This window comes from Ruditapes philippinarum, unplaced genomic scaffold, assembly GCF_026571515.1.
Source record: "Ruditapes philippinarum isolate M1 unplaced genomic scaffold, ASM2657151v2 ctg753_1_1_1_1, whole genome shotgun sequence".
Taxonomy (NCBI): domain Eukaryota; kingdom Metazoa; phylum Mollusca; class Bivalvia; order Venerida; family Veneridae; genus Ruditapes; species Ruditapes philippinarum.
The window spans coordinates 82,750-110,451 of record NW_026854157.1 but is presented as its reverse complement, the minus strand read 5'-3'; the positions used below and the strand labels follow the sequence as shown (position 1 = coordinate 110,451).

The 27,702-nt window shown below is 31.5% G+C and overlaps 1 protein-coding gene across 3 annotated transcripts; it reads right to left on the bottom strand.

Moving 5' to 3' along the window:
• Positions 1 to 1,897: 1,897 nt before the first annotated feature.
• On the bottom strand, positions 1,898 to 24,195 carry LOC132739184 (prestin-like). 3 transcript variants are annotated; one of them, XM_060726846.1, is made up of 19 exons: positions 23,982 to 24,195; positions 23,634 to 23,720; positions 14,463 to 14,769; positions 13,927 to 14,037; positions 13,346 to 13,563; positions 12,970 to 13,134; positions 12,252 to 12,407; positions 11,305 to 11,387; positions 9,878 to 10,025; positions 9,145 to 9,258; positions 8,867 to 8,944; positions 8,484 to 8,579; positions 7,938 to 8,044; positions 7,586 to 7,655; positions 6,774 to 6,989; positions 5,260 to 5,427; positions 4,661 to 4,715; positions 4,239 to 4,375; positions 1,898 to 2,025 (listed from the first exon to the last, which is right to left on the bottom strand). In XM_060726846.1, exons 2-19 carry the CDS (start codon positions 23,667 to 23,669, stop codon positions 2,011 to 2,013), a joined length of 2,280 nt encoding a protein of 759 aa, XP_060582829.1. In that variant the 5' UTR covers positions 23,670 to 23,720; positions 23,982 to 24,195; the 3' UTR covers positions 1,898 to 2,010. The 3 variants fall into 3 exon arrangements, with proteins under 3 accessions (XP_060582829.1, XP_060582830.1, XP_060582832.1); XM_060726847.1 differs by lacking the exon at positions 23,634 to 23,720 and having other exon boundaries at positions 23,982 to 24,193; XM_060726849.1 differs by lacking the exons at positions 23,634 to 23,720; positions 23,982 to 24,195 and adding an exon at positions 18,481 to 18,580.
• Positions 24,196 to 27,702: the final 3,507 nt, after the last annotated feature.

Sequence of the window (27,702 nt, the reverse complement as noted above, 5' to 3'; positions counted from 1 at the left end):
GTTTTTTCCCATAATTTTTTTGAAACTTTTTTTAAAAAAAATTTCCCCAAAGTTTAAAAACCCAAAACCCTTTTTTAAATTTAATTTTTGGGGGGGCGCCCCCGCCCCCCTTAGTGGTTTTAAAAAATCATTTGATTTCCCAAAAAACCCCTTTGGCGGGGTTTTTTTTTTAAAAAACCCCCCAAACCCCCGGGCCAAAACCTTTTTTAAAAAACCCTTATTCCAGCGCAAAGCCCCCCAAAAAAAAGGGACAGTGGTTTTTTTAAACTCGTTGGGGGCCAAAATTTTTTTCCCCTACCTTTAAAAGGGAAACCGGGGGGCACCCGAGGCCCCCTTTTTTTCCATAAATTTAAAAGTTTTGGAAAAAAGTCCCCCAAAAAATTGCCCATTTAAACCCAACGGTTTTGCAAAACGTAAAAAAAAACCAAAAACAAAAAACCCCCCCAAAAAAAACGAAAAAAAAAACCCCTAAAACAGACCCTTTTTTTCAATAAAAAAATTTTGTTTTTAAATAGTAAAAAATTCCCCCCTTTTTGAAAATTTTTGAAAAAAATTTTTTTTAAAAAAATTTGTGTATACGTTGAAAATTTTAACTACTTTTTTCATGAAAAGGGTAAATTTTGGGGGTTGTTTTTGGCCCTTTTTTTCACTCCCTTTGAAAAAAAGTTTAAAAACGAAATTGGATAAAAAAAGTTCTTTCGTACATTTAAAAAACAAAAACCCGTAAAAAAAATTCCTTTAAAAAAACCAAGGGGAAAATTGGTTTTTTTCTCCGGTCCCCTCCGCGGAGGGGGAAAGAAAGGCTTTCCCAAAAATTTCACCCAAATTTTAATAACGGGGGAAAACATTTTTTTTTGTTTTGGGAAAATTAAAACAACAAAAAAATTTGAAATTTTTTAAATTTTTTAAAATAAAAATTTTTTGGAAATTAAGGGGAAAATAAAAAAAAATTTTTTTTTGCTTTAAAAGTGAAATTTAAAAAACCAAGCAAAAAAACGCCTTTTATGAATATTCCACCAAATGAAATTTAAATGAATTTAAAATATATATACCATACATTTGTAAAAACCATTTAAAAACAATAAAAAAATTATGAAAAAATAATATGTTTTTTCCTGGTGGTTCAAAAATACAAAGAAAAAATAATTATTTAATGAATTTAAAATGAAAAAAATTTAAATTATCAATCATGCCGTAATTCGCCCGAACACTCGCAAAAAAAAAATTAGCGAAAATTTCCTTTAGAAACATTTTTTACCATGGTCCATAATCAAAATCCCATCGATTTTCGAAACAATAAAGTTTAAAATAAGCAATGCAAAATTTTTTTTAAGGGGGGCCGCAAATCTCCCCTATAATTTTTTTTTATTTTGCCCAAAGATGTTAAAAAATAATTAGGGTTTTTATAAATTATCAAAACTCTTTTTTAATCGGTCAAAAAATAATTAATGTAAAAGGAGGTCCAATTTTTATAGGGGCAATTTTAAGGCAGCTTTTGGTTTTTTTTCAAAATAATTGAAAACAAACAATTTTTATTTAGATTTTGTTTTAACAAGAATTTTTTAATAACCCTTGGTTTTTGGTAAATTGAAATGTAAAATTTTAAAAAAAACTGTTTATAAAATTATGGAACCAAACTTTAAAAAATGCCTTTTAAAAAACCTCCAGGTTTATTTTCAGAAATAGAGAGGGTTTTTTACATTAAACCAACGTTTAAAATAATTTTGAGTTTTCGGAATAAACCTTTCTGTTTTTTTTTTTCCAAGGGAAAAATAAAGGCCCCGTTAAAATTTCAAGTAATTTGGTTTTTTTTTTTTTTACAAAATGAAAGTTTCAGATTGTTTTTTTTTTAAAAGTTTTTTAAGGGAAATTAAAATTCCTAAAAAAGAAATTCCATGCGGGAAAAATGTATCGTATAAAAAATGTTCTGTAAGTTCTGGTCGCACAGTCACCGGTTGAATTGCATGTTAATCATCTACGAAACGATTACATGTTATTATCATGTCTGCTTTACATGAACGAGATCTGAAAAGAAAATAATTTCATGTCAACTTCTGACTTTCAGTTAAGAACACAGATATGTTTAGCATCCAAACTCAGAGAGTACCTGGTTTGCTGGACCACTGTAAATAATACGGGCACTTTACCACATAGTCAAAGATCCATAAATTTAATGCAAAACTTATCATTCCTTCTTGAATGTTATGATCAAATAGGAGTCAATAAAAGATTTAAAAAGTTGTTTGGCGGTAAAGGTAAGAAGTCATGAGTACATGTACAGATAATTGTTTAAAAGATCAGCATATTCACTAGATAAAAAGCAAACATAATATTTATAAATCAAAGCTTAAATTTCAAACTCTAATATGTTATTGAATATGGCCCCTATTATGCTAAATGAAACTTTGTACATGAACAATAAAAGCGTGCTTTATTTACTATGATGATTTTGTCTATACATTGTCCAGCCAAATTAAAAGCATGCAAACACTGAAGTCTTATCATCGTCGGATACCCACGATTGATAAACATGTCACATAAAATGTTATGGTTCGGCCGTGGGTATCCGACGATGAAGTCTTATATAACATCTAGTGTTACATCTCTGTTCTAAGATACAATGGGCATATAAAGAATAATACAAAACTAAACATCCGAATGGATATTATCACATATCAAACATAATTTTATCAAACATTTATGTTGTATTAAAGAGGTCAATATTTGTATTAAAGAGGTCAATATTTAAATTAAAACGAGAACGATTGGAAAAATAAAAGTGTTCTTTGGACATGCAAGTGGGGGGGGGGGGGGGGAACACAGTATTACTCTACTTTGTGCCATTATTTCACCATGTAAAAGCATAGCGCAAATTTGAACAAAAAAATCAATCGCACATCGGTCAGAAGTTAAGTTTTTGCACAATTGACACTTGATTTTACTAGTGCTAACCTGTTTTTGTGTTGTTCGCGTTGGCGATATTAAGGGGTACTGTCGATCAGTTCTGTTTTCAAATATTTGGTTTAACTTAACCTTTTAAAGAATAAAGATTTAACAACAACGTACGCAACAAATTTACAAAACTTTACAAAAGCAAGTTCGATACTAATGTTACTACACTATAGTCTAACAGAGGACAGGTCAATATGGGTGATATCAAACCAGCTCACAATGGTATATCCTTTTTATATGCTCCAATCACGTGACTGTCTCCTCCTCGTTTATGGTTTCAAAAGTACTATGTATGTGCTACAAAAGTATTTTCTTTTTTCATATGCATGTTATTCTAAATGTTTGTAAAATATTTCTGATCTAAAACATTCTCTACGTTTAACTTGAGAGTTTCCTAGGTAGAGGCGTTATTTGTTTTATCATTGATCTTCTAAATAAAAGATTTGATAATGTATTAACATTTCTTGCACAAGCTCTTAACTGGATATTATAATATATATATATTCACAAAACATATGATCTTCATTTAATCTTTGAGATCATCCATGTACAATACAAGAAGAACTGACTTTTCCCCTCAACTTTAGATTAAATAAACTGTTGTTATTCTATTCATGAATAGAGTACCTATTTTGTCATAAAAGTTCAAAAATAAAAATTCTGTCTGCAAAGTTTATAATAATTAAAGAAAAGTTCGTTACTTTTTATAACTTGTTGAACTTTGTTGTTGTTTTTGGTTAAATTGATGATGATGATGATGATGATGATGATAATAATGATATTGCTGTTGTTGTGGTGGTTGTTGTTGTTGTTTTTTATAAAGATGATAATGTTGTTGTTGATGTTGTTGATGATGATGATGACGATGATGATGATGATGATATTAGTGCTGTTGTTGATGATGATGATGATAATGATGTTGCTGTTGTTGTGGTGATTGTTGTTGTTGTTGTTTTTATGATGATGATGATGTTGTTGTTGTTGTTGCTGATGATGATCATGATGATGATGTTGTTGTTGTTGTTGTTGTGATGATGATGATGATTTTGTTGATGATGATGACGACAACGATAATGATGATAAAGATGATTATGATAAAGATGATAATGATGATGTAGATGTTGTTGCTGTTAGGTGATGATGATGAAGATGTTGTTGTTGTTGTCGATGATGATGATGATGATGATTATTTCTATGCATAAGTAAGAAATAATAGCAGTGCCTTACAACTTCAAGGGAACGTACTGTGTTTAGACAATATTTCTTAAGTCAACTTGATTACCTACCTTACTTAATCCGTTTTCTCTTATATCCGGTTTACTGTCGGTTCTGGCAGCTTCTATAGCGTCATCCAGGGATACAAACATGATATCCTTCCGCGCCGGAATGATTTCTGTCGCTTCAAATACATTCCAGATTTCATCTGAAAAAAGAAATACCGATCCGTTCGTTATTATTGGTATTAAGGGAAGTAACTTGTTTTAATATTATAAAAGAACATCAAAACGCAAAGTGGTAACACATATTAGAATGCTCTTAGCTTTTGAGTTATAATGTAAAGTCTATATTTCAATTTCTTACATGAGCATATTTTTTGTTTTATGAACTTTGATTTCTGACTTTAAAGACCATTACAATTTGAATGGCTTTTTAATATCTGTATTCAAAGGCACTTTTTGTGCATTATCATTGTCAAAGTTTGACATACCTGAAATGTTAGTTAGGTATACCCTCACGTGTACATTCTCGTAATCTTGAATCAGCTGAAAGTTATAGACAGTTCCATCTATGAATCAAACTTAAATGTATACTACTACTCGTATACTACCTAAAATATGGCTAAAACAATCGTTTAAAAATGATGAAAATGATATGCTTTAATACTAAAATACTAAATAATATGATCCGTAAGAATATTTATGGTTCTCTTTATATTTAAATCATCAAACAAAGTGATATTTTGGCATAAAAAATGCAGCAAACATTGACGCACGATTACATTTGTGAGGTAAACTCTAATTCATAATTTCCGTAGAAAACCCATATGGGCGTTTTATTGTATATAAGTCGGTCAAGAGTCTCATCCTTATGATCATAAATAAGATTCTTCTCTCTTTCTTTTCGTTAAAGTAGGTATTAATTGAACTCTTAGCCCCTGGATATGAAGTCAACTAAAGTGCACATCAAAACTTACTCCAGTTTTGTTTAATTTATTTAATTCGCCCACGGCGATTATTATATAAATTTTTTTTATATTATTTGATATCAATTTTCGCGACACTAGTATAAATATTCATCTGTACTTACAGTTTTGATCACTTTGCAGCCTACACTATCAACAAAAGACACTGCAGAGAAATCTATGATGATATGGGTGACAGGTATCTCAAATTCGAATGGGTTGATATCATATATCTCGGGTAATTGACCATTTGTCGACGCTATACTGTCCTGTCTCTGCATCTTAACAATCGTCTGTATATAAAAGTGTTTGGTTGAAAACAGGCGTTTATAGGAATAAGATTAGAATAAAAATCACAAGAACCCTGTATGTTTATTATTATTATATTATTATATCATCATTATTTTTCTGGTTGCACAGATACAATCAACAAGTGTATTGTCATGAGTATTTTTATTTCCAATGGCAGCACACCACACTAAATGAAGCCGCAGCTTCGAATGGCCAGGGATTTCATGGATATAGTGACTATTGTGGATTTAAATGACTGGTTGTCTTTAAAATGCATTTTCAGCATGAAATTTGTTTTTGTGACATGTAATATGATCATTGACAAATTCGAAAACATGGTTATAAATCACATGCTGATAATTATTGATGTCAAGGTCGCCATTGTTTGTAAACATTGCCTTTAAACAGCATGCTCGGTGAAAAAAAGTAATTTTACAGGGGGGTACAAACTTTCAGCAATAGCAAAAAATCTACAAGGCCAAGCACCTATTTCTTTGTGATATTTTGCATGCACAGGGAGTTGCTAAAGCAGTGACAGAGTTTTTGTAGACCGTATATTTGCAGGTATTTTTTGCCGGAGGGACGAAAAATGTTGTTTTGGGTCTCGGACCACTATAGATTTTTGGCTTTAACGGAATGAATTGGAATTTTTGAACTGCCTGACTGTTGCACATGGGATGATTTCATTACAGATTTGCAATGGTATGACATATATGTTCTTAACAAAATGTGTTTTCTCTTTCCAGGTTGTGTAGTTTGGGATCAGATTTATCAGACATATTGCTTGTAGGACATTAACGGCAGAAACTTGAAATTTAGTGTGGAGTGCTACCAATACAAAAATAATGTATGATTAAGCGTTTCGAGGATCTAGATTTTTTGCAATCGTCTCGGTGTGTAAGATGGTTTAATGCGTATTGAGATTTATAAATAATTCAAATACAGCATAGTAATAAATAGATTCCTTACAGAGCAAGGTCTTCGGCAACAATACTGCTTTACAATCGGAAGTATTTATCTCATAAAATTGTTTTGTGATACAAACTTAAATCAACAATGGGTAAAAGCACGTGTTCGCAATATTTGTCATTATCAAAATTGATATTTTAGAATACAACGAGAAAATGCAACGAGAAAATTTGAAACCAAGAATTTACAATTTTATAAAAAAAATACCAGGTAGAACCTCTTCTTATTTAATACTAATCATTAAGTAAATCTCTGTAAAACTTGAAGAAAGCTTTACAGTCTATTACCCCTTTGTTGCAAAATAAAAATAGAATACCTAGTTCTTTCTTACATGTATCAAATATATTTACTCCACATTAATCTATACAATTATACGTACATTGTTACTCCCCATGTCGGTCCCCATGGTGCTCATTGACGTCGTACTGCGTCCTAAACTCTCACTCATTTGAGACGCCCTACGAATTTGCTTTCTGAGCACTTCCGGTTTGATGGTTGCTAGGCGATACACCTCTCGGACAAAGAGGTCTCCATTGGCAAAGTATATTGGGTAGTTGTAACCAATCACCTTGATTTCATTGGTTAACTGAGAGGTCTGGAAATGTTAAAAAAATAATTCATGGATGGATCGTGCGAAATTAAGAGAATTGACTTTCACGTGTAATTTGAATCATCACATATAGTGAGTATACTCGTAGTTGTAAACGCCAAAGATGAATTCAAAAAACTAGGATGTGTTCCAAAGACCTCATCTCTGTGTTTGTTTTCAAACACGAGATTGTGTTCCAATCAAGTGATTGTAATCCAGCCATGATATAGCATTCCAACCACATAACTGTATTCTAATTACGATATTGTATTCAATCTATGTGATTGTATTCCAACTTCGAAAACTGTATTATAATCAAGTGACTGTATTGCAAAAAGTAATTTGTAGTCAAAATATACTTACCAATTAACTAAATGTTATATTTAAAGAGGCTCGTTTTCATAATTTTACTTATCTAAAAACGAAAGCTGAATTAATATTAATATCCTCTATGTTTTCTCAAGTTACCTTGAAGTAATACATACCTTAATTTTTATTATTTGACAGCTTTCTTCATAGATGATAAACAATAATGATTTACTTTAAACATGCATTCAAAGAACATACCAATATGCATGTATATTATACATAAAATCTTATACCTTCAAGTACTTCTTTGGATCTTTATACACGTTCTGGTCGGTAATCTTACCCAGTCTGGTTGGTCTTGCCCTAAAATATTAAATAAAATATCCTTTGTGTTATAAACATGGTATTTATATGTTCAATTACTTAACTAAATGTTCCTAGTTTAATCAAATATGCCATACATGATATAATTTATATTACATGTATTTAAAACGTGTCGACTTTTAATTTAAGAGTATCATAATATTTGTATTAATATGTTCCTTCTTACAAACAGAATGATAAAAGCGTCAACAGTTGCAATCTTGAAGAAATGCTTTGCTCTTGTCCATATTATGAAAAAACGAGCATTTATTGTGAACTTACATTTGTGTCCGTAGCACCACTGTGAAGAAAGAAAACACGAGTCCAATCATTAGCCCGTAATCCACGTGTAATAGCGTAGCACTTAGACATGTGACCACCCAAATGTACTGACAGAGATAAAGATAGAAAAAAGTGTATTAGAAATGAGAACTGTTTCGGTTTTCTATATAATATTCTATTAACACACGATAATATGGAATAAGCCGTTTTCTACAATATATTTTAAAGCGGTAAATATGAATAGAAACATTGTTAATAAGACTAATAGTCTATCGATATAAATTCAACTAACAATCGAAAGATATGTGTTTTCATTGTAACATGTACCTTTACGTAGTGTTTTAACCAAAATTGAACTCCTATGCTGAACTACAAGTCTTTCTTTCTTTTTTGTTTAAAAGAAATTGTGCTGTAACATAAAATCTATGATAAAATAATTTTCGAAGCATTCTTGCCGTCATATTTGGTCTGCTTCTTGGCGAACTTCGTATATTATGGTTATGCTTCATTCGTCGGTTTTAAAAATGGTCTTGAAATAATACTCACAAAGTCATATTTCGAAGTTCTCCATATTTTGGGTAATTCCAGCACTTGCAGGATAAGGCTACGTAATGCAACCACAATAATCGCGGACAAAACGCACTGAAATAATTATATAATAAAATGTAACTGACGTTTACATTGATGTCATAGCCGAGGCATTGAATCATATGTATTTGAATTAAATTAAGGTTAATCATTAAATTTAGACCTAGTACATAAATACTATCCTTCTGAAGAGATGACGTCAATATTTATCACTTTAGCTCTAAAATAATAAGCTCTGATAGAAACTTTACTGAAAACATCACGGTTACTTTTTCCTTGTAACGGAAAGGACATGTTTGGCTTTGTGGGCGTATATTTAACTTCATTCCATCCATACTCACATTCGGTAGAGATTCAAACAAAGGTCCAAGCCAGAGTATCACGATGAGTACCATACTGGCGGAAAATAAACTTGCAATCTGAAACAAACAAAAAAGATTTAATTATGATATACATTTGCATAAAAGATGACGTTGATTATGACGACATAAATCAATGTACGGTTAAAGACGATAATCAAATCTACTCATTTTCTGATATCACATATCAACATCAAAGTAAAGTTCTCAAACTTTTACTGTGGAGAAAGGGGTTCAAACATTGTAGTAATGGAACGAACCTGAGATTTACCACCGGCAGAATCCTGCACGGAACTTCTCGACACGGAGGCAGCGTAAGGGTAGCACGAGAAAAATGATCCGAATACATTTCCAGCCCCGTACGCTATCAACTCCTGGAACAATATTAATAAACATATTAAATGATAAAACAAATGTAAAATATAGTTTTTTTCATAACTTTATCAGTCATATGTGTTTTGACTTAACAGAGATATAGACACATGTATGCATTGAAAGTTATAGCTATACAATATATTTCTGCTTTTAGCAAGGTCTTCCAGTTTTTCAAAACAAGCTCACATGCCTGGTTTAAAAGGTAAATCGGAAATCAACACTCTATGATATCATAAAGAATACTCGTAATTCAAAGTGACGTTATGCCCATGCAAGTGTTAATGGTCATTGAACAAGTTAACATAAAAATAATATTTTGTCATAATTGTGTTCAGTTTCATATTTTACAATGACAAAAAAGCATGTATCCTCGTAACCAACAAAAATGTCTTTAAATATCATTCAGAATGTATCAATATCGTTCAATTCCTAAAAAAAGCGGGTGTTTTTTTTATAATATAGGTAGTTTTATATTGCATTATCAGAATTTTTCATTACCAATTATTGATCAATCACTAGTATCATAGCCAAACTTTTGAAATATATTACTAATTATACTTTAACAGTGAAATAATGAGCATAATGTCATTTCATTTAAGTGTTGCGAGAGACCCTCACCTGGTTTGCATCGATGGCATATTTATTTTTCTTCGCCATCATCGCAGCCAGCGACACAGATTGAGCAAAGGAGATGATAGCGATGATTGGAATATCGGCAATATATTTATCCACACCTTCAAATGATGGCAGCGCAGGTTCTGGAAGTCTAAAAGAAAATCGTGAGCATTTTGGGATAGGTGATCAAGCTATACGGGCAGATGCGGAATATGGAATAGATGAAGGCACGAATGCCAACAAGAGAGTGTCAATTAAATTTATTTTCAAACAAAGTAAAATTTTGGCAAAACTATCAGAGTTTTATTTACAATAATACAACAGTTTTCAAACAAAAAATAATGTTTTCATTCATATTCATTTATATTACTTTATATTTATAAAATATATTTTGCGCACACTGCTTTGTATGTATTGGCACATAAACAATTTAATGGGAGTCATACGTATCAAATATCATCATTCAGGGCAGAGACTAAAATAATAACATACCAAAGTATACTCAGACAAAAATGCAATTAATTACAGCTTATTAAGCCATTACATTTTTTATTTATTTTCATTACATAAGATAACCTTTGTATTGTACACTGTGTTTACACATTGTTCAGGTGACATTGTAACAAGTTATGTACACAGGTCACATATGACACGCCATTAGAAAGTTGTATTTGATAGAGGTATCAAAGTCGTCTGAAAGTTTATGTTAATCATATTGGGTTTAAACTTGTCTTAATGTCGCGGTTTCTGTGACAAATTTGAAACAAAAAACATTAACGTGTTAAGGTATTACTATATTGACCTAGGTGTCTTGTGACCTTTGGTCGCACAAAAAACAGATCTCATTATCATTTTAATTAATGGCATTGTTTTCGTGGTGGTAACTGGTACGAGTTGCCCTACGTGCAGGTATTTTTTGTATTTTTTTTTTTACTATATTTGACATGAATGTTTTCGTTTCTTTCCTTCATTCGCTCCTTGTTTGTTTGTTGGTTTGTTTGTTTATTTGATTGGGGTTTTGTAAGGTCTTTGCAGTTTTTTCTTTCGCTGCTTTTATCTGCGCAAAGCAAAACCGTTTATGTCACAAACATAGAAAAACACCACATACAGGAACTTAAATTCTATCAAATAACCAATATTAATGATAATTTCCAAAATATACACTCTATATAGTATAAGTTTTTGTTGATAATATTTTGGATATTGTCATTAATATTGGTTATTTGATAGAATTTCAAGTTCCTGTGAGAAAAAAAACTTACACAAGTAATAATTATACTTGATACATAAATGTATTTTCATGAGAATCCTGCCTGAAAGAAGTGAAACCGGTTTATGTCTTCTGATAAACAGTCGTAAAAACATATTGTATTAAGAATCAATTAATTAATCTCGCACATCTTATGTAACTAAATTTAGAAATGTCTTACCCTGCTGGCACATTGCCAACGACCTTGATATGGTAGTTTTCATGAAAATGGGAAAAGTATGATGTCACAGTTCCGATTATTACCTGGAACACAATATTGAAAACACCATTAACGTACGTATACATGTATATATACATACTTTAGTGCATCTTACCAATATTAGTATCGTCGTATAAAATTTCCCATGCGAGGCAATGGAAGAAGTAAAATTTGATTGTAAATGTTTATCGCAAGAATTAAGAACGAATATAATGTACGTCTGTATAAACGATGACGTTGATTATGACGTGTTGGAAATATAATCCACGGCGTCACACACTTTGCAGAGAGCTGATGCGACTTTGAAATGGTCTAAGACAATTATCTATGGCCAGCTTCAACAATACTTGGCCAGGACGACGTAACCACGACAAAACTTCCAGTAAACAAGTCACTCACCTGATAACAGGACTGACTGTCCAGTGTATTGTTTTACTGACTAAAGAAATAAGCAATCAGATGGTAACGAATATATAAAAATCTGGAAACAATGTGATCCCTCGGAAGCATTAATCACAACAAAATTACAAGAGAATTGCAGACTCGGTTTGATTGAGTCTGTACATGAGGGATAATGAATACGTGCAACATCCCTCACGCTCCCTAGCACCGGCTTGAGCGGTACTCAATTCTCAACACTTTATAGTGCTGGCAAGGACCAGAAAAATATAACAACACTGAAGTGAAGTACGGGACCACCAATTTTAAAGACTTAATGTAAAATCAGTTCACTAAAAACGGTTCAGTATGTTAACAGTCCTTTGAATTGTAAATTTTTAGGTGTTGGTTACCTTACTACGATCAGTTTAGTTAGGACAGATTTCTTATTAACAGTCCTCAATTGGGGACAGGTATCTATAGCCAAAAATTGTTTAAATTATGAATGACAATATATAAAAGTAACTCACCACAAATAGTTCAATGGGTACAGGTATCTTCAGTTTGGCCTTGAACCTCTGGTTTATCTGGACTTTCACCAGGTATAGGATGACAATACAGATTAACGAGACTATCAGGGTCGCCACATTCGTGTGTGTGATCCTCTCAAAGATAAACTTGTATGTCTTGTAAAAAGAACATAATACTTTTCAGTTAGTTGAAACGAAACGTTATTTGCATTTGATGAATTATTAACAATATGTAAACAACAAAAACATACATTAGATATAATAAACGTAATATTAATCAGTTTTAATATACTAGTTATAATTATAGAAAGAGCACCGAAACACAGGACTATCTGGTTTGTGCGAGAGAGCGATGCCAGATTGCCGAGTGTTTTGATGTTCCTTCTCTTTTGTATCATTGGCAAAATTAAAATCACATTCCCTGTCATCACACCCTAGAGAAAATAAAAACAAATGTACGAGCATCTGAATATGAATTTCGTTATCCCTTTCCCTGTAATCATAGTATTAATTGTGTTATAGCTTGGGCACCTTTCTGTTGAAAATGTGTCACAGTTAAATCGTATAAATATACATGACATGCACAGTGCGTTTAATGGAGTGCAGGTATTAGTTATCTTCAACTTGTTTTTTTTTTTTTTGTTGTGTTGTGTTTTTCTATTTTTTTTTGTTGTTTTTTAAATACTTTACATTGTTCGATTTTGATTTTTCTACATACCTTGACAACTTGAAAGAGTCCGTCTGTACGAGGGATTTTAAGACCGAGAATATATTTGACTTGACTGGTACCCACATGAACAGCTGTTCCAGTTGTGAACCCGGCAATAAGAGGATCAGACATGTATGTGGTGACAAATCCTAGCCTTAATACACCCATGATTATCTGAAATACAACACAAACTTTAATCTTAAAATTAAAATGGTGGCTGTGGTAGTTTTCACTGCGGATCACAGCAGTAAGCCACATTGAATTTACCAGAGCACGGTCTATCCACTGCATCGTAAAATGACGTCTTTTGTCCATTTTATCATTTTTTTTTGGGGGGGGGGATTTACAGTGAAAAAATGCAAATCAAACTAATTAATGTGCAGACCTGTGTAAATCCAACAAGCAGCGAGATCGTCATCACTATCCCTAGTTTTGTCGAGACCGGCAGGAAGGGTTCAGAGTTTGAGTCTTCAAACGGATCTGATGTGCCGTTACCGATGAGACTCGAGTTGCCAGGCAACGTGTTCTTGTTACCTCCGTTATCATCCACGTAAAACTTTGCTACTACTGAACCGGTCAAAAGACTAACCACCGCAACAGTTCCTGTAATAGTATATGATATCATTTATTCGACAATGTTATATTGAAATTCCCAACCGCAACTTTCCGGCCCTTTCCGTCAGTCTTCGGATAAGCTTTTTATGAATAATAGCCTAGGACGTTCCGATTGTGCAATTCCGTCTTATATTGTATACTAAGAATAACTTATTTGATACATGTCTGAAAAAAATAACGTTTTGTCATATCTGAGAACCTCGGAATGTGAAAATTCCCTATCACACATAATTATTTATGAAACATTTTTTTAATATTACTTGTACAAAAAAAAAGAAATCCATCTTCTATGTCCATCTTTGCTAATTTCAAAATAAAATTAGGAAAATTGTTACATTGCCGTATACTAACCCATTGAGATGTGTTTAGACGAGCCAAATATAAAGTATATTAGAACAGGGAAGAAAGACATGTAAAGGCCGACAACCGGCGGCATTTCAGCCAACATAGCGTACGCCATTCCTGTAATAAAACAATTTAGATAACTGTACAGCGAAATGAATACAGGGGAGACAACTGTATCGCTAAATAATAATGCGATTTGTAAGATTGATGTTCAAATTGGCTAATCTATCCGAATGCAGTCCGAAATAGATACATAAAACTGTTCAAGAAGGCTTGGTAGTTAACTTTTTTCTTAACTTTTTTGAGTGGATCCTAAGTTCGATTCACTACCATTATTTTTCATTTTTGTTATATTCATCGAAATGATCAAAAGCAGGAAACAGACCAAGAAACGTTGTCAGTATACCGGTATTATTCGGAAAGAACTAAAGTAATAACTTCATAATTGAGGAAAACCACATGTGACCAAATCTTATATAAATATGAATGGTTTTCGGTTTGAATCATTTTGTGTTGATGTTCCTTTTTTAGATATACCATACCTTGAGGTAGCTGCATGATTCCGACAGTCAGACCGCATATCATGTCGGCAATAAAGTCTGTTTTCCAATTGTATTTTTTCATTATCCTGATCATAGGAACGAGGCGATTTAACCTCGCTTTGGCACTTTGTTTGTCGCAGACGCAGCATGGTTTCTTTGCAGTTTCGTCCTTTTCTAATTTTCGGAACTGTTCGCGGAAATCCGACAGTTTTCGGCATTCACAGTTCGTCGTCATTCTCAAGGAAGATTGACGACAATGCCCGAATGGTGTTCGGCGAGTTCTTCTACCTTGGCGGGTGGGTATTGGCTGGAAATAGACAATAAAAAAAATGTATATAAAATGAAGCATATACTCAGATAGTCAAGCAAAGACCCAGATCGTCAGGCATATATCCAGATATCCAAACATATACCCAGATAGTGAGGCATAGACCCATGTATCCAAGCATATACCCAGATAGTCAAGCAAAGACCCCTATAGACCAGCCTATACCCAGATAGTCAAGCATAGAACACTAAAGACCAGCCTATACCCAGATAGTCAATCATATACCCCTATAGACCAGCCTATACCCAAATAGTCAAGCATAGAACCCTATAGACCAGCCTATACCCAGATAGTCATGCATAGACCAATAGAGTCAAGCATAAACCCTGATAGGCAAGCATTAATCAAAAAAGTCAAGGATATACCCAGTTAGTCAAGCATAGAACCATATATTCAAGCATAGACCCTGATAATGAAGCATAGACCCATAAAGACAAGCATAAACCCAAATAGACAAGCAAATACCCAGATAGTCAAGCATATACCCAGATAGTCAAGCATAAATCCATAAAGTCAAGGATATACTCTGTTAGTCAAGCATAGGTAGATCCATATAATCACGCATAAACCCATATAGTCAAGTATATGTTTGTTCAAGATATTTTTGTTTGCTGTTTCAAATTTCAGTTGTAAATTCTACCTCTAGTAAATCTTTCTTGGTGATCAGTTCAAATAACATTAAACATGCTGGAAGTGACATGAATTTACCCAGCTTTGAAGCTCAATCATTCTCATTAAAGTTAAAATATTTACAGTATGAAAATTAAAAATTTATTTGAAAAAAAAAACGGACTGCAATCAAATTGTACAGTGAAGCGCGTGGTCAAACTGCCCGGATTTGCAGATTGAGCTCTTAAATGGTGATACAGTCCAATCACAAATCGGTTCTAGGAAGTTAAATTTAAATCAAAAGGTGCAGATGACCTTGAAAAAAAAGTCAAAAGCCTTGAGCTATAAACCTAATGAACAATTATCTTTTTTATTATTTCTGCTTTATGACAAAATATTTATGATGCATTGTCATATATAAAACGTGAAATAATCATACGTGACAAAATAAATGATGAATTACGGATTTATTATTTAATCGTTTAAAATTCATCATAACTGTAATGAATCTAGTATCATATCCTACTAAATAGTTTAATTTCTTTAATTGATGCGAAAAAAAAGATATTATATCATACAAATTTAAATAATCTCAATTTCTGCAATTTGCTCTTTTCATTAAAAAAAACAACAACGCAATCCATTATAATTATTAATATTAATATGGTTCATTCTTCTATATCACAATAAAGAATTTTGAAAATCTGTCATAATTATGAATATATTTGATATTATATCTTTAATATGCATTAAAGACAAAAAATAATAATAATTTGTTAAAATGCAATTAATGAGGGAATGGATTTATAAACATACCATATGTTTCCCTATCATTACCCTTGATAAATAATTATACCTTTAACCACATCGTAACGACAAAAACAACTATACAGAAACAAAAGTCAACGAGCGAAATTTTATAATTTGGGAAACACTCCAAGTGTCTATATTTTTCATAAAGGACATGATTTTGTACTAAAATGTCTTTTCTTGAAAACAGTACAAAGTGAGGCACCGTGTTGTCAATATAAAGGATGGCCCCTCTGATGATTCGCCCCCATTATGACTCGCCCCATTTTATTGTCGACCCGGCACACTTAAGTGACGATAAAATCACTTTAAAATCAAACTTGTTTTCTAATTCATTTTGTTTGAAACATCTATATGCGTATTGTACAGTTTGCATATGTTTGGTAAATTTTTGATGGGCAACATTTCATTTTGACTTGGAGACGAAATTAGACAGCTATCTGTTTAACAGAACGAATAATTAATAAAAAGAACCTTTGGGGATATCGCGATACACCAATGAAAACTCCAAAATATGTTTTTAAGGATAACTACGGAATGTGCTCAGAATTATATTAAACCGACTTTTGTTGCAATTTTAGTCCGATTTAAATGAAAAATGAAGCAACGCTTTTCGTTACAGGATAATTTTGCACAATAAAAGTGATGATTCTGAAAAAAATAGTGAGGAAATGATCTGAAAATTTGCACACAAGTTATCGCGGTTCCCACCAACTTCAAATGGTATATGAAAACATATTTCTAGTCCCGTCATGTCAAAAAAACTCAGTGGTGTCTCTTTAACATATTCAATTTTACGATGTCACGACTTTACGATTGCCGAGAAGTCTTAAATTAAAAAAAATCATGTACCAACGGTCTTCCATAGTAGGTATACGTTTATGCGTTCACGGTGTTATACATATAATATATAAAATAAATATAGTATCACAGTAATAGCAAAACAATCGTGAAGACGGGTTACTGGTTTACTGAATATATTTGAATAAAGCAATAAAATAATAATCATTTACTAAAAGCACCCTTTTTCGCGGAAAGAGCCAAAATCTAACCCTATACAAAAATAAATACACAAAAGGTTACTAATTAAATTTAAATTCAGATCCAACGTTTTGGTTGTTCTGTTTTTTTAATCGAACACGATTCGGTTCAAAACATCGCAAGCAAAACAGAAAAGCCTGCGTAAATTAAAACGTTTCTATCTACATAAAATATAAAGGACGGTGAAGATATGCTCATACCTACACGTCGCTTACGAAATGTTTTATTATGAAAACGATTTGTACGAAACACATGTAGCAAAAATTTAAACAACAATAAATTCAAGATGCATTCACGATTGTTTTTCCATTGATGCATTGTATTGAATAATGCCTGGATAAAAAACTAGAATAACATAAAATAAAAATGAATGCAATAATAGCCGTAGCAACTTTTGTTTTTTAAAAAGAAAAAGAAAAGTTGACTTAAAGAAAAGAGAATTAATGGTTCTAATACCAGCAATTTCAGCTTTTGCCGATTAATATCAGTATTCCGAAAATCCTGGTGATTTATATTTTCACGAATAAGCATATTCTTGTATTAACTTATTTTATAGTTACAATTATATATTTTGAATATATGTTTACTGATTTTTTTTCCTTTCTTGAAAAAACTAAAGGGCAATAAATAAAAGGATTACACTTTTATATCTTGTCCAACTTTTGTAAAAGTTATTGATTACTTACAATGTATAATATGCACCTGTTTATCATTCAGGTGCACTGAAAAATGTAATCAGAAATCAAATTTTGAAAAATACATATTAAATTTGGTATTATTGTAGAATTTATTTGGTAAATGAATGAAGAAAAAAGTAAGTGTTTTGTATCTTTTTTATTCATTTTTTTCTTCTTCTTTTTTTTAATTGAAAAAAATCACAGTTGCCATTATTTTGATATAGACGAGTGGAAATTTTCATATCTTAAATTTTTGTTATACAAGCTATAAAGATATTTCGTTTTAAAATTTTGTTACATTTTATTTATTGAAAATATATCTTGTTAATTCAATAACAATTTCTTCGACCAACACAGGATGGATTTGTTTAAATAATAAAATGCACTTTGTCCTTTTTTTCAAAACATGAACATAAATTTAAAATCGATTTTTTTATTTATTATTTTTTTTTGCACGAACAAGCAAACCACAAATATTCATGTTTTTTTTTTATTAGCACTATAGATATCTATGTTTAACTTCGATACAAAAATGATATCTTGAGTATGTTACCTCGTATTACTCCGCCTGACGGTAGCTCCAAAACTGACGTTAACGTTAACAACGTTACGTTCATATGTAGCTTTTCGTTAAGCCGTTAAAACGTTCCCAAATAGAAATCATATCATTTATCATGTTTTACATTTTTTATACATTCACGTAAGCAAAACCCCAGGGGATGATAAAAAATGCTCCAGTTGATCCTAAGAGCTATTGACATGCATGGCATATGCACAAAAATAAAATATTAATAAAAATGTCCCAAAAATAGTTTTTGTTTGACAGAGGGGTGAATTTTAAGGGGTATCGTTTTCGTTACCGACGCAATGTCGTGTGATAGTAATTATTTAATGAAATAAAAATGGTATTAAAAAAATAATTTATGCGTAAAAGGATGTCAAAATGTTGGCAAACAGTGGGTACTGCGTGCTATATTCTTCAACAGAATTCGGTTAACTTTTAGGTCTAGCTCGTATGTGTTTTAATAATTCACACTAAGGTTCAATTGATGCAGCGCATCATTAAATTAATTGCATACACTTTTATAAAAGAAAATTATTTATTTATTTATCTTTCGATCTATTTAAGTTCCCAAAAAGAATTTCTTGTTATTAGTATAATATAACTTTTGTTTTTGTTTGGTTTTACGTTGCACCAACTCAGTGTAGGTTATATGGCGACGTTCAAACTTTTCTTGTGGAAGAAGACCTCAGGTGAATTATTTTAGTCACGAACTGGAATCTAAATAGAACCACTGTCGTTTTTGCTTCCTCACATGAGGAAAATCAAATTCCATGACGGAATTCGAACCCATTGCGATGACGGACAAGTGGTTTGAAGTCAACGGCCTTAACCAGTCGCTCACGGACGCCCCATATCCTAACTAAAGAGAAGGGGGAATAGCAAAATGTTAGATGATAAGAAAGTCAGCTCCGTTGAATGAAAATAGCTTGTGTCTACTTAATTCACGTTGTGCTAATTAGTAAACAATGTAAAAAATATCATTTATTTGACCACGTGACACCAAACTGCCTCTGACAGATCATTTAAATCATTTAAATGACAAATATACATGGGTCAAGGCATATTTATGGCAAGCGATTGAAGAAATTGCACATGACAATGCATGTACATCTGGCAATAAAATTGACAAAAAACTGACAATTATAATCGTAAAATAAAAAATTTGTAGTATCAATATAAGTGGATATTGCTGACAGTAATTGGTGCGAAAAGAATTCATGGAAGCTCTAAAACACCCACGGCAGAAAAAAAGTTAATAAAGTTATCAAAATTAGTTAACGGTATCTAATGAGGGTCGTTCAGTAAATAATGCAAGACAATTATTTACCAACAATTGAGACGCTTAGTGGTCGGAGCAAAGAAATTCCTCGATAATATTACACCATGAAAAAGTCCATTGGAATAAGGACCAATAAAAAGGGTCCTTTAATAGTTGTTTCATGTAAAAGTAGTTTGGTAATAATTTAACATCTCGAGTTAAATTGTTATGAGCGAACAATCTTGTGGTTATCTTAAAAATCATGTAAATTATAGCAATGTTAATTATTTCATTTAATATTCAACGTGAAAAAGTTATTTTTAGTTAATTTGCAAGATGCGCAGTCTGGTAAATCCAAAACTATTGTTCTTCCAAAAATAGCAGCGGAAAAAACTGATCGCAATACTGAAAAAAAAACTTTCTTGATCATATTTTCTGGTTACATAAACCATTTCAAACAACCTTTGTATAATCCATGCATCAAAATCTATTGAAGACGTTTTCAAGAATTTTCATATAATTATAGTATTCGCTTAAGGTAGTACACCCCTAATGCACTATCTCCACCTTGAAAAGTATTCAAATAGGCTAGAATCACTGTAAAGTGTATTGAAACTGAGGGGCGTGGGTTCAAACCCCACAAGGGGCAACTTTTTTTTTCTTTCTTTTTTTTTCTTTTTAACATTTTTTATTAATCTCTAAGATCCCTAATGGAAGTAAAAATTGTTTCATTTCAATTATATAATTTTTGTAGGTATTTATTTACTAAATAATGCCAAATTTAATAGCAAATATGATACCAGAGATTTTCAAAGTTTAATAAAATAAAGACTACACGGTAAAAGTATTTTATATTTTGCAAGACCAACCTATATACATTTAAGAAAATTTAGGCAAACTTTGAAAACAGCCCCTCATTGTGGAAAATTTTAGGGATACTTTAAAAAAGGCTTTTTACACATGGAAATGGTCAAAAAAGTGTTAAAAGTGGGTGGGGTAGGGTTACATTTTTATACATATTAAAAAAGATTTTGTTTAAAAACAATCATTTTGCTTGTTTAATTTGTTACCTAAATGTCATTATTTGTTTCTTAACAATTAGAAATAGGAAAACATTTTTCATAATGATGATATTACAGATTATTTAGAGTTTCCTCATTTCTGAAAAAAGCCCTTCTAATGGCAAAGTTTTAGTTCAGAAAAATGTCCATAAATCATAAACCACACGGTAAATTTTGTTTAAATTTTGCACACAGGTGACATTTAAGGCATATAACTGTCCTTTGTTGTCAATTTTACAGTTCCTTATAGTGCCCATTAGGGGTGTACTACCTTAAAACATTTCTGTATACCAACCTGAAAAAGATTCTATTGGACTGTTTTAATTTTGAATGAAAACTTCTTTAAAATGAGGATCTTTAACTAAAAAGTCTGTGCTAGAGATTTCTTTACATATTTTGTTGTTTCCTTCCAGGAATATCTTTCATTGAACTCACTTAAACTTTCATACGGTGTATGTAAAATAGTTATATAATAGACCAAAGTGAACCATTGTCGAATTATTATGTAAAAAGTATTTTAATGAATAGCGGTTGCAGAATTTATATCCGAATGTAGAAATATTACACGTTGGTTAATGGACAACCCTCATGCCTAACTTTTGACATGCAGACCAAATGTAGATCATCAAGTACATATTACTGAGCCTCGGTAAGCAAACCAGCACTTGCTGATTTTGACAAAATGCGTTGTTTTTGTTGTTGTTGATTTTTTAATTGGTTTTTTTATGCCGAAAATTGATTTTTTAATTATTTTTTTTTTTAGGAATTCTGAAGCTGTATTTTGTTTGAAATAAATACGCTTCTAATCACTTAAGTTAAACATGAATTGTGTTGCGTTGGACATATTTACTGCGGGTGTTTAGTAAAGTTTTAATAATACCAATTTATAGCTTTCTATTTTCAAATGTTTTTGATTGCGTGTACGAGTATGTGTGTTAGCAGCGGGGGTGGCGAAGGGAGGCATTGCCCTATTTTGCTATATACTGTCCTCCATGAACAGGTTTAGTAAAACTAAGTCATTTGCGCGTTGAGCGACCTTAAACTATTACCGTTTCGCAACCTTCTTACACAAATGTTTTCAAGTATTTTTGACCAATGTATACGTAGTGAGAAAATGTCCATCGTTTTTAAAATGATGTTATATATGTTCCAAAACAGTCCGTAAGTCACGTGTTTCAATTCCAGTAAAATATTGCGCTAAAATATATGCGATCGTCTTATAAATAATTCTTAAAATGAAATATACGTTTCTTACGGCAGTCCCAAAAATTTATCTTGAGTTGAAAGTTATCAAATAGCTGAATGAAAGCAAAAATTAATTACATCAAAATGACATCAAACATGCATTTACACTCTCGATAATTTGTCGTTGTAACATTAAATGACAGTTTTAATTAATTCAAATTTTAATTGTTATAAAACGTTACCCTTAAGGTTTATAAAACACAGATAAAGATCTGCATACAAGATAAAATGAATTTAAACCGCCCTTCTGACCCAAAATGTTTAAAAAGGTTTTTCAATTTTCCCTTTTATAAAAAAAACATGAAATATTAGAAAAAACTGTTCATAATTTTTTGTATGGCCTATGTTTTTAAATGTGTAAAATTTGCATAACACGTTTCTTTATGGGAGGCTGTTAGGACTTTTACTTTCGAAATCAAAGGTTTTTGGGCTTAACAATATACGTCCCCGATTTTTTTTCTTAAATTTCATCAAAAATTTTTTGGGGAAAAAATTTAAATAAAATATTTTAAGCAAGAAAATACTTTTCAAAGGGACTTTTAATCCCGTAAATTAAAAAAATAATGGTCAAAATATGCAAAAATAGTCTTTACTGCATTAGTCACGCAGTAGAAATATGGTGATTCATACTACAAAACAAAAAAATTCATTGCACATAATAATTATGTAAATCATTACTTGAATTGTGAATGTATTTACTTAAAATTATAGTATATTTTTCTCAAAGTGAATTTTCCTGATTTTTTTTCGCTCATCGAAAGGCATGCAGCTTTAAATGTCTCTACAATTTTACTGATATTAATTTTATCAAGCATTTTAATATTCCAATAAAATCAATACATTTGCACAAAGTTCAGTCATGTAATGTATGATAGAAAAAATTAAAGTATAAAATAGTTTTATCAAATTTACTCATTTTCAATAAAATTAATTGAAACTGAAGCAAATGATTAAAGTTTGAATTTTTAAACTTAAATATATAGCTAAGTGGTTTTAACAAATCCAGATCAATATAATTTCTGGAAAAAAAACTTTTTCTTTTTTAACATAAGCACATGACAGGCTCATCGCTCGCTCTGTACTTTATCTTTCCTAAATTATTTATCAGTTTTGTTTAATGCCAATTTTAACACATATTTGGACATCAGTCGGCGATCGGACAACCTAACCGGCTTTCCTGGATAACTAACCAGGAATTATCAACGAAAGTGACCTGCGCCGTCCGGGAATCGAACCTGAGGTGGCCCGATTCAAAGTCCAACGTTTTACCTATATTGAGCTAACCGGGCGGGTTTGAATTAGCTGTAAGAGCCACTATAACCATTAGACCGATAGTCCGAGATCAATCATCGCGGAGAAACTACGCCTCGCTAGAGTTTCGAACCAGCATTTGATGATCTCCTTAGTGAGCTAAACGGACGAACTTTCTATTAAGTAACGAATGATCTAAGATGTATTTAATGAAAAATAATGTCTCTTTTATCGTACCTGAGCATAAATTAGATTTAAAGCTATCCAAAACTGCTGCATTGTGTTTAAGAATGAATAAATCAAGCATTTATATAAGTTGCACCTACCTTATACATTTTCCCAAACAATGGCATAAACTTCATATCTTTTCAATTGTTTTCTTTATTCCAGGCGCCAGCTACACAGGATTTTCTCTTATTCCATAAAAATGCACAGCAATCAATGTATTTTCCAATTTGTTTATTAAACTTATTTTTTTTTTTTTTTGTATTTCATTTATAAATGTGTTTAAAAATATCCTTTATGCATGCAACCAGTAAAAGCGTTTGATTTATTGTTGCCTTTTTAAAGGATGAAGACAAACAACTACAGATACTCAACACAACGTGAAGAAGATTATTGAATAAGGCCATTCTGTTATTTCTTTTTTATTGTAGCAATTAAATGTTGTTTACCTTTTTAACTTGTTTGTGAAGACGGCTTAGACGTCATCGGGGGCACGATTTGGGTATCAAGTTTCACAACACTGTCGAAAAACGTCTTGTTCCACGTGTAACCGTCCGTCAAATGTTGTCCGTAGCACAACAGACTACAATATTAGGTGTTAAATGGCTTAGGGTTTAGAAAGGGGATTTTTCGCGGCGGTGATTCATTTTCGACGCGATGATTAAATATAGATTCAAGGATTAGTAACATTTCAATACTTCAGAACATAATAGTGTGCAATGTTTTTTCCTATGGATAAACTTACAGACAGTTTGAAAACTATTTGTTTTTATAAAAGTTCGCAAAAATTTATCTTGCTACTTAAGGTTTGTTTGGTCACATGATTAATTCTGCGAGTGATTATGAAAAGATATAGATTATGAAACGCTGCCTTATCTAGCTGTATATTTAGACAAATAGTATAGTATGATTTAAAGACAAAACTGTTGATTATTTTCTAATATGTTTGTAATTTATATCACGTATACGATATTCCTTTGCACTGTATATTACTGTAATGATACATCAATAAAAATATGTAAGTTACTAAAATTGGCCATGCTATAAAGGTGATTATATGATAATTATAATTTATATATTAAGCATTATACGTATACAGAAACCATTCCCTGCCATTTTTTGCCGCGTCAACTCTCTTTAGACCAACAGATTCAAACAGACGATTGTTTAAAGAAGTGGTTACGGGTGTGAGTCGCAAACAGTTGTTGTTTCGTAACTCTACACTCATGTATGTAACGATTTACCCAGAAAAAAAGACTATGAAACTTGCAGTATCTGGATGAAATACTCGATAGTACACTGTCGTCACTAATTTCATTAATCAAGTTCAGTCAATAAACCAAAATTTACATCCATCATAATCAAACTTTATTTTCATTTTTAAAGACTTTTTCATCATTTTCTCATTTATGTACATTAACAAAAATATTCAAATTTTGTTTAAACCAAAATCAGTTCTTCACTTTGAATATTTATTTATTCCGTATGCAAATCCACATAAAATTATCAAGCACTTAAAATAAAAGAACTAAAAATAAATATAACATCGATTATTTAGATACTGTTACAAGATACCGGAAATTACTCATCCGACCCCGTGGGTATTAAACGTGAATCATTGACTGATTTTTAAACTTGCGGTTAACAACACCCTCGGCTTATACAATTTAATTGTCTTAGGTGTAAAATAGGCTTAAACTTCGTTTAAATTAATGCTGTCAAAACATCAATATTTTGTCATAGTTATAATGAAACTTCCACATGATTTTATTAAATATACAAAATGTCTGCGGTTTTAAGAACGCAATGTTTTTTTACTAAAATGACAGTTTTTGGTCATTCTTATTACTTAAAACATAGATATAATATCTTAAATAATCAAAACTTTTTTAAGAATTAATTAAATTAAATTTTAAAAAATGTTGGAATAGGAAGAACAGGAGAAAAATATTAATCTTTATCGTTGATTGTGTGTTTTGTATAGTGTAATTAACTAAACACATATCTGTTTCTTTCTTTAATTCTAAGTACATAGACACCATTCATTTTTATAACCCACGGATGCAACACAGGGGGTAAGTTATAACAATGATTGTAAAAATCCCTTACCCAGTGGGCTTTTCAGATGGTAAAATATATACATGTACTGTGTAATTTAGAATAAGTTTCAAGCTTTTTAACAATATCGATCAAAAATAGTTATTCGGAGCACATCGCCATTGCCGCTGTGATTAAACCTAAACTTCCTTTCAACTTTATCTTAACAAAATCGAACTCTTAACGAAAGCACCTAAACATACATGTAGATTTGTATTTCGAATCTATTTATAACATGTACAGCGCTTGAACTTTGTACATAAAAGTAAAATCTTATATTTATTGTTATACCTGTTGTTTCGGAGAGAAGTGATATTTCAAATAAATATAAGGTATCATTTCGGCGATTTTCAAGCTTTGATGAAGCGGAATGTCACCAGAATAATAATGATCGTTAATTTTGGCTAAACGTAGAACTAAAAAACACCCCCGATGACCTTCGCAAAACATGTAAGTAAGGTCGATAAAGGGTCAGAGAAATGAACACGAAGGTCACAAATTCATTTTTTTTTTTTTTGCTTAGGTTTGCTTTCCTTAAAACAACCTTAAATTTGTTTACATGGTAATTTCTTTCCCGTTCTGATTTTCTTCTTGTTACTTGCGGTTAAAACACACATTCGCGGTGACGTTATGTGTGTACTTTTCGCTAAAAGGTTATTTTGTGGTCGCGCTCGTCTTCATATGAAGATGATTCAGTCAAACACGGATGAAAATAAAGACTAGCAAAACAAATAATGTATATTTCGTATAGCTGATCCGTGGCAATCTAAAATCTAAATCTCTGTTACTGATTTGCCAGTCCTTAAATTAGAAAAAGTTCAATTGCAAAATAAAGGGATTTCAATTTGGTATTAAAGTTAAAATAAATGAACGTGTACTAACAGTATAAAACCCTGGTCTGATTGCTATCCTGGCTCTATATAGTGACGGCAAACACTTAACACTACCGGTGCATGCACGTTTATGGCATAGTCGATGTAAATATAGGTTACAGTACAATCTCAGCAGAGAAACACCCTTTCGAAGCAAAATGTTTTGGTTGAGGCTGATAGGCTAATTGCTCTTTTAGGATTAAATTTTTCGAAAAGTCATTCTTCGGGGAGAATTTAAATTGTTTTAAATAAAAAGGTATTGATCTGCAGAGATGGCACTTTCTAAAACAAAGTACGTACTATGTATGCTCACCTCATGAAATAACAGCTATAGATGATAAAAATAGAAATGACATAAAGATTGAATAACTGCCTTATGACTAGTATACATTTAAACAAGCACATTTTATTTATTTTTCAAATAAGTACATGTATATAATATAAAAATAATACATCTAAAATGCACTTGGTGCTCTGAATATCTGAGTATGTCTTACAGGTTTATCACTTTTCTCTAAAACTGATTAATTTTTATATGCTTCTAAATAGTTTGATCCGAAGAAAACCATAGCAGAGTAATGGTTTTAAAAGCACAAAATTTTCCGGTCTATGGTGAAACGCTGTATTTAAAACCACGTAACTATACGTAAATGGTTTAAACAGAAAACAAAAACGCTGGATTCAAAGTCTCTTTCGTGAAGTAAACCACGTATCCTAGTTAGTTTATTAATTAGAAACGATTTTGTGGTAGGAAAATTCGCTATGTTCCTTTTGTCCGTGTTATTTCTTGCAACGTTGTTTTGTTCTTCAAATTTCATGATAACGATCACAAAGTAAGCCGCAAGTACGTAACTTTTGACATCTAATCTGCAAAAGTAAATATATATATAAAACACCTAGGTTTACATTTGTTCATAAACATGTTACTTTTAAAGTGTGTAACGTACACTACGGACAAATGTAACATAAATAACCGTAACATTTGTAACATGCCTTACGGTTACGCTCGTAACTTACAGTTAACATTTGTAACTTACATTTCGTTACCGTTTGATAGCATACATTAAAGTGGAGTGGTCAACAATGGCCACTTTTTCCGTAGGATGATATGAAACATTAGAAATGTATACTTTTATATTCTTATGAAAATTGCTTGAAAAGCAAAACGTTAATAAAACTCTTAAGTGATTGAGTATGACAT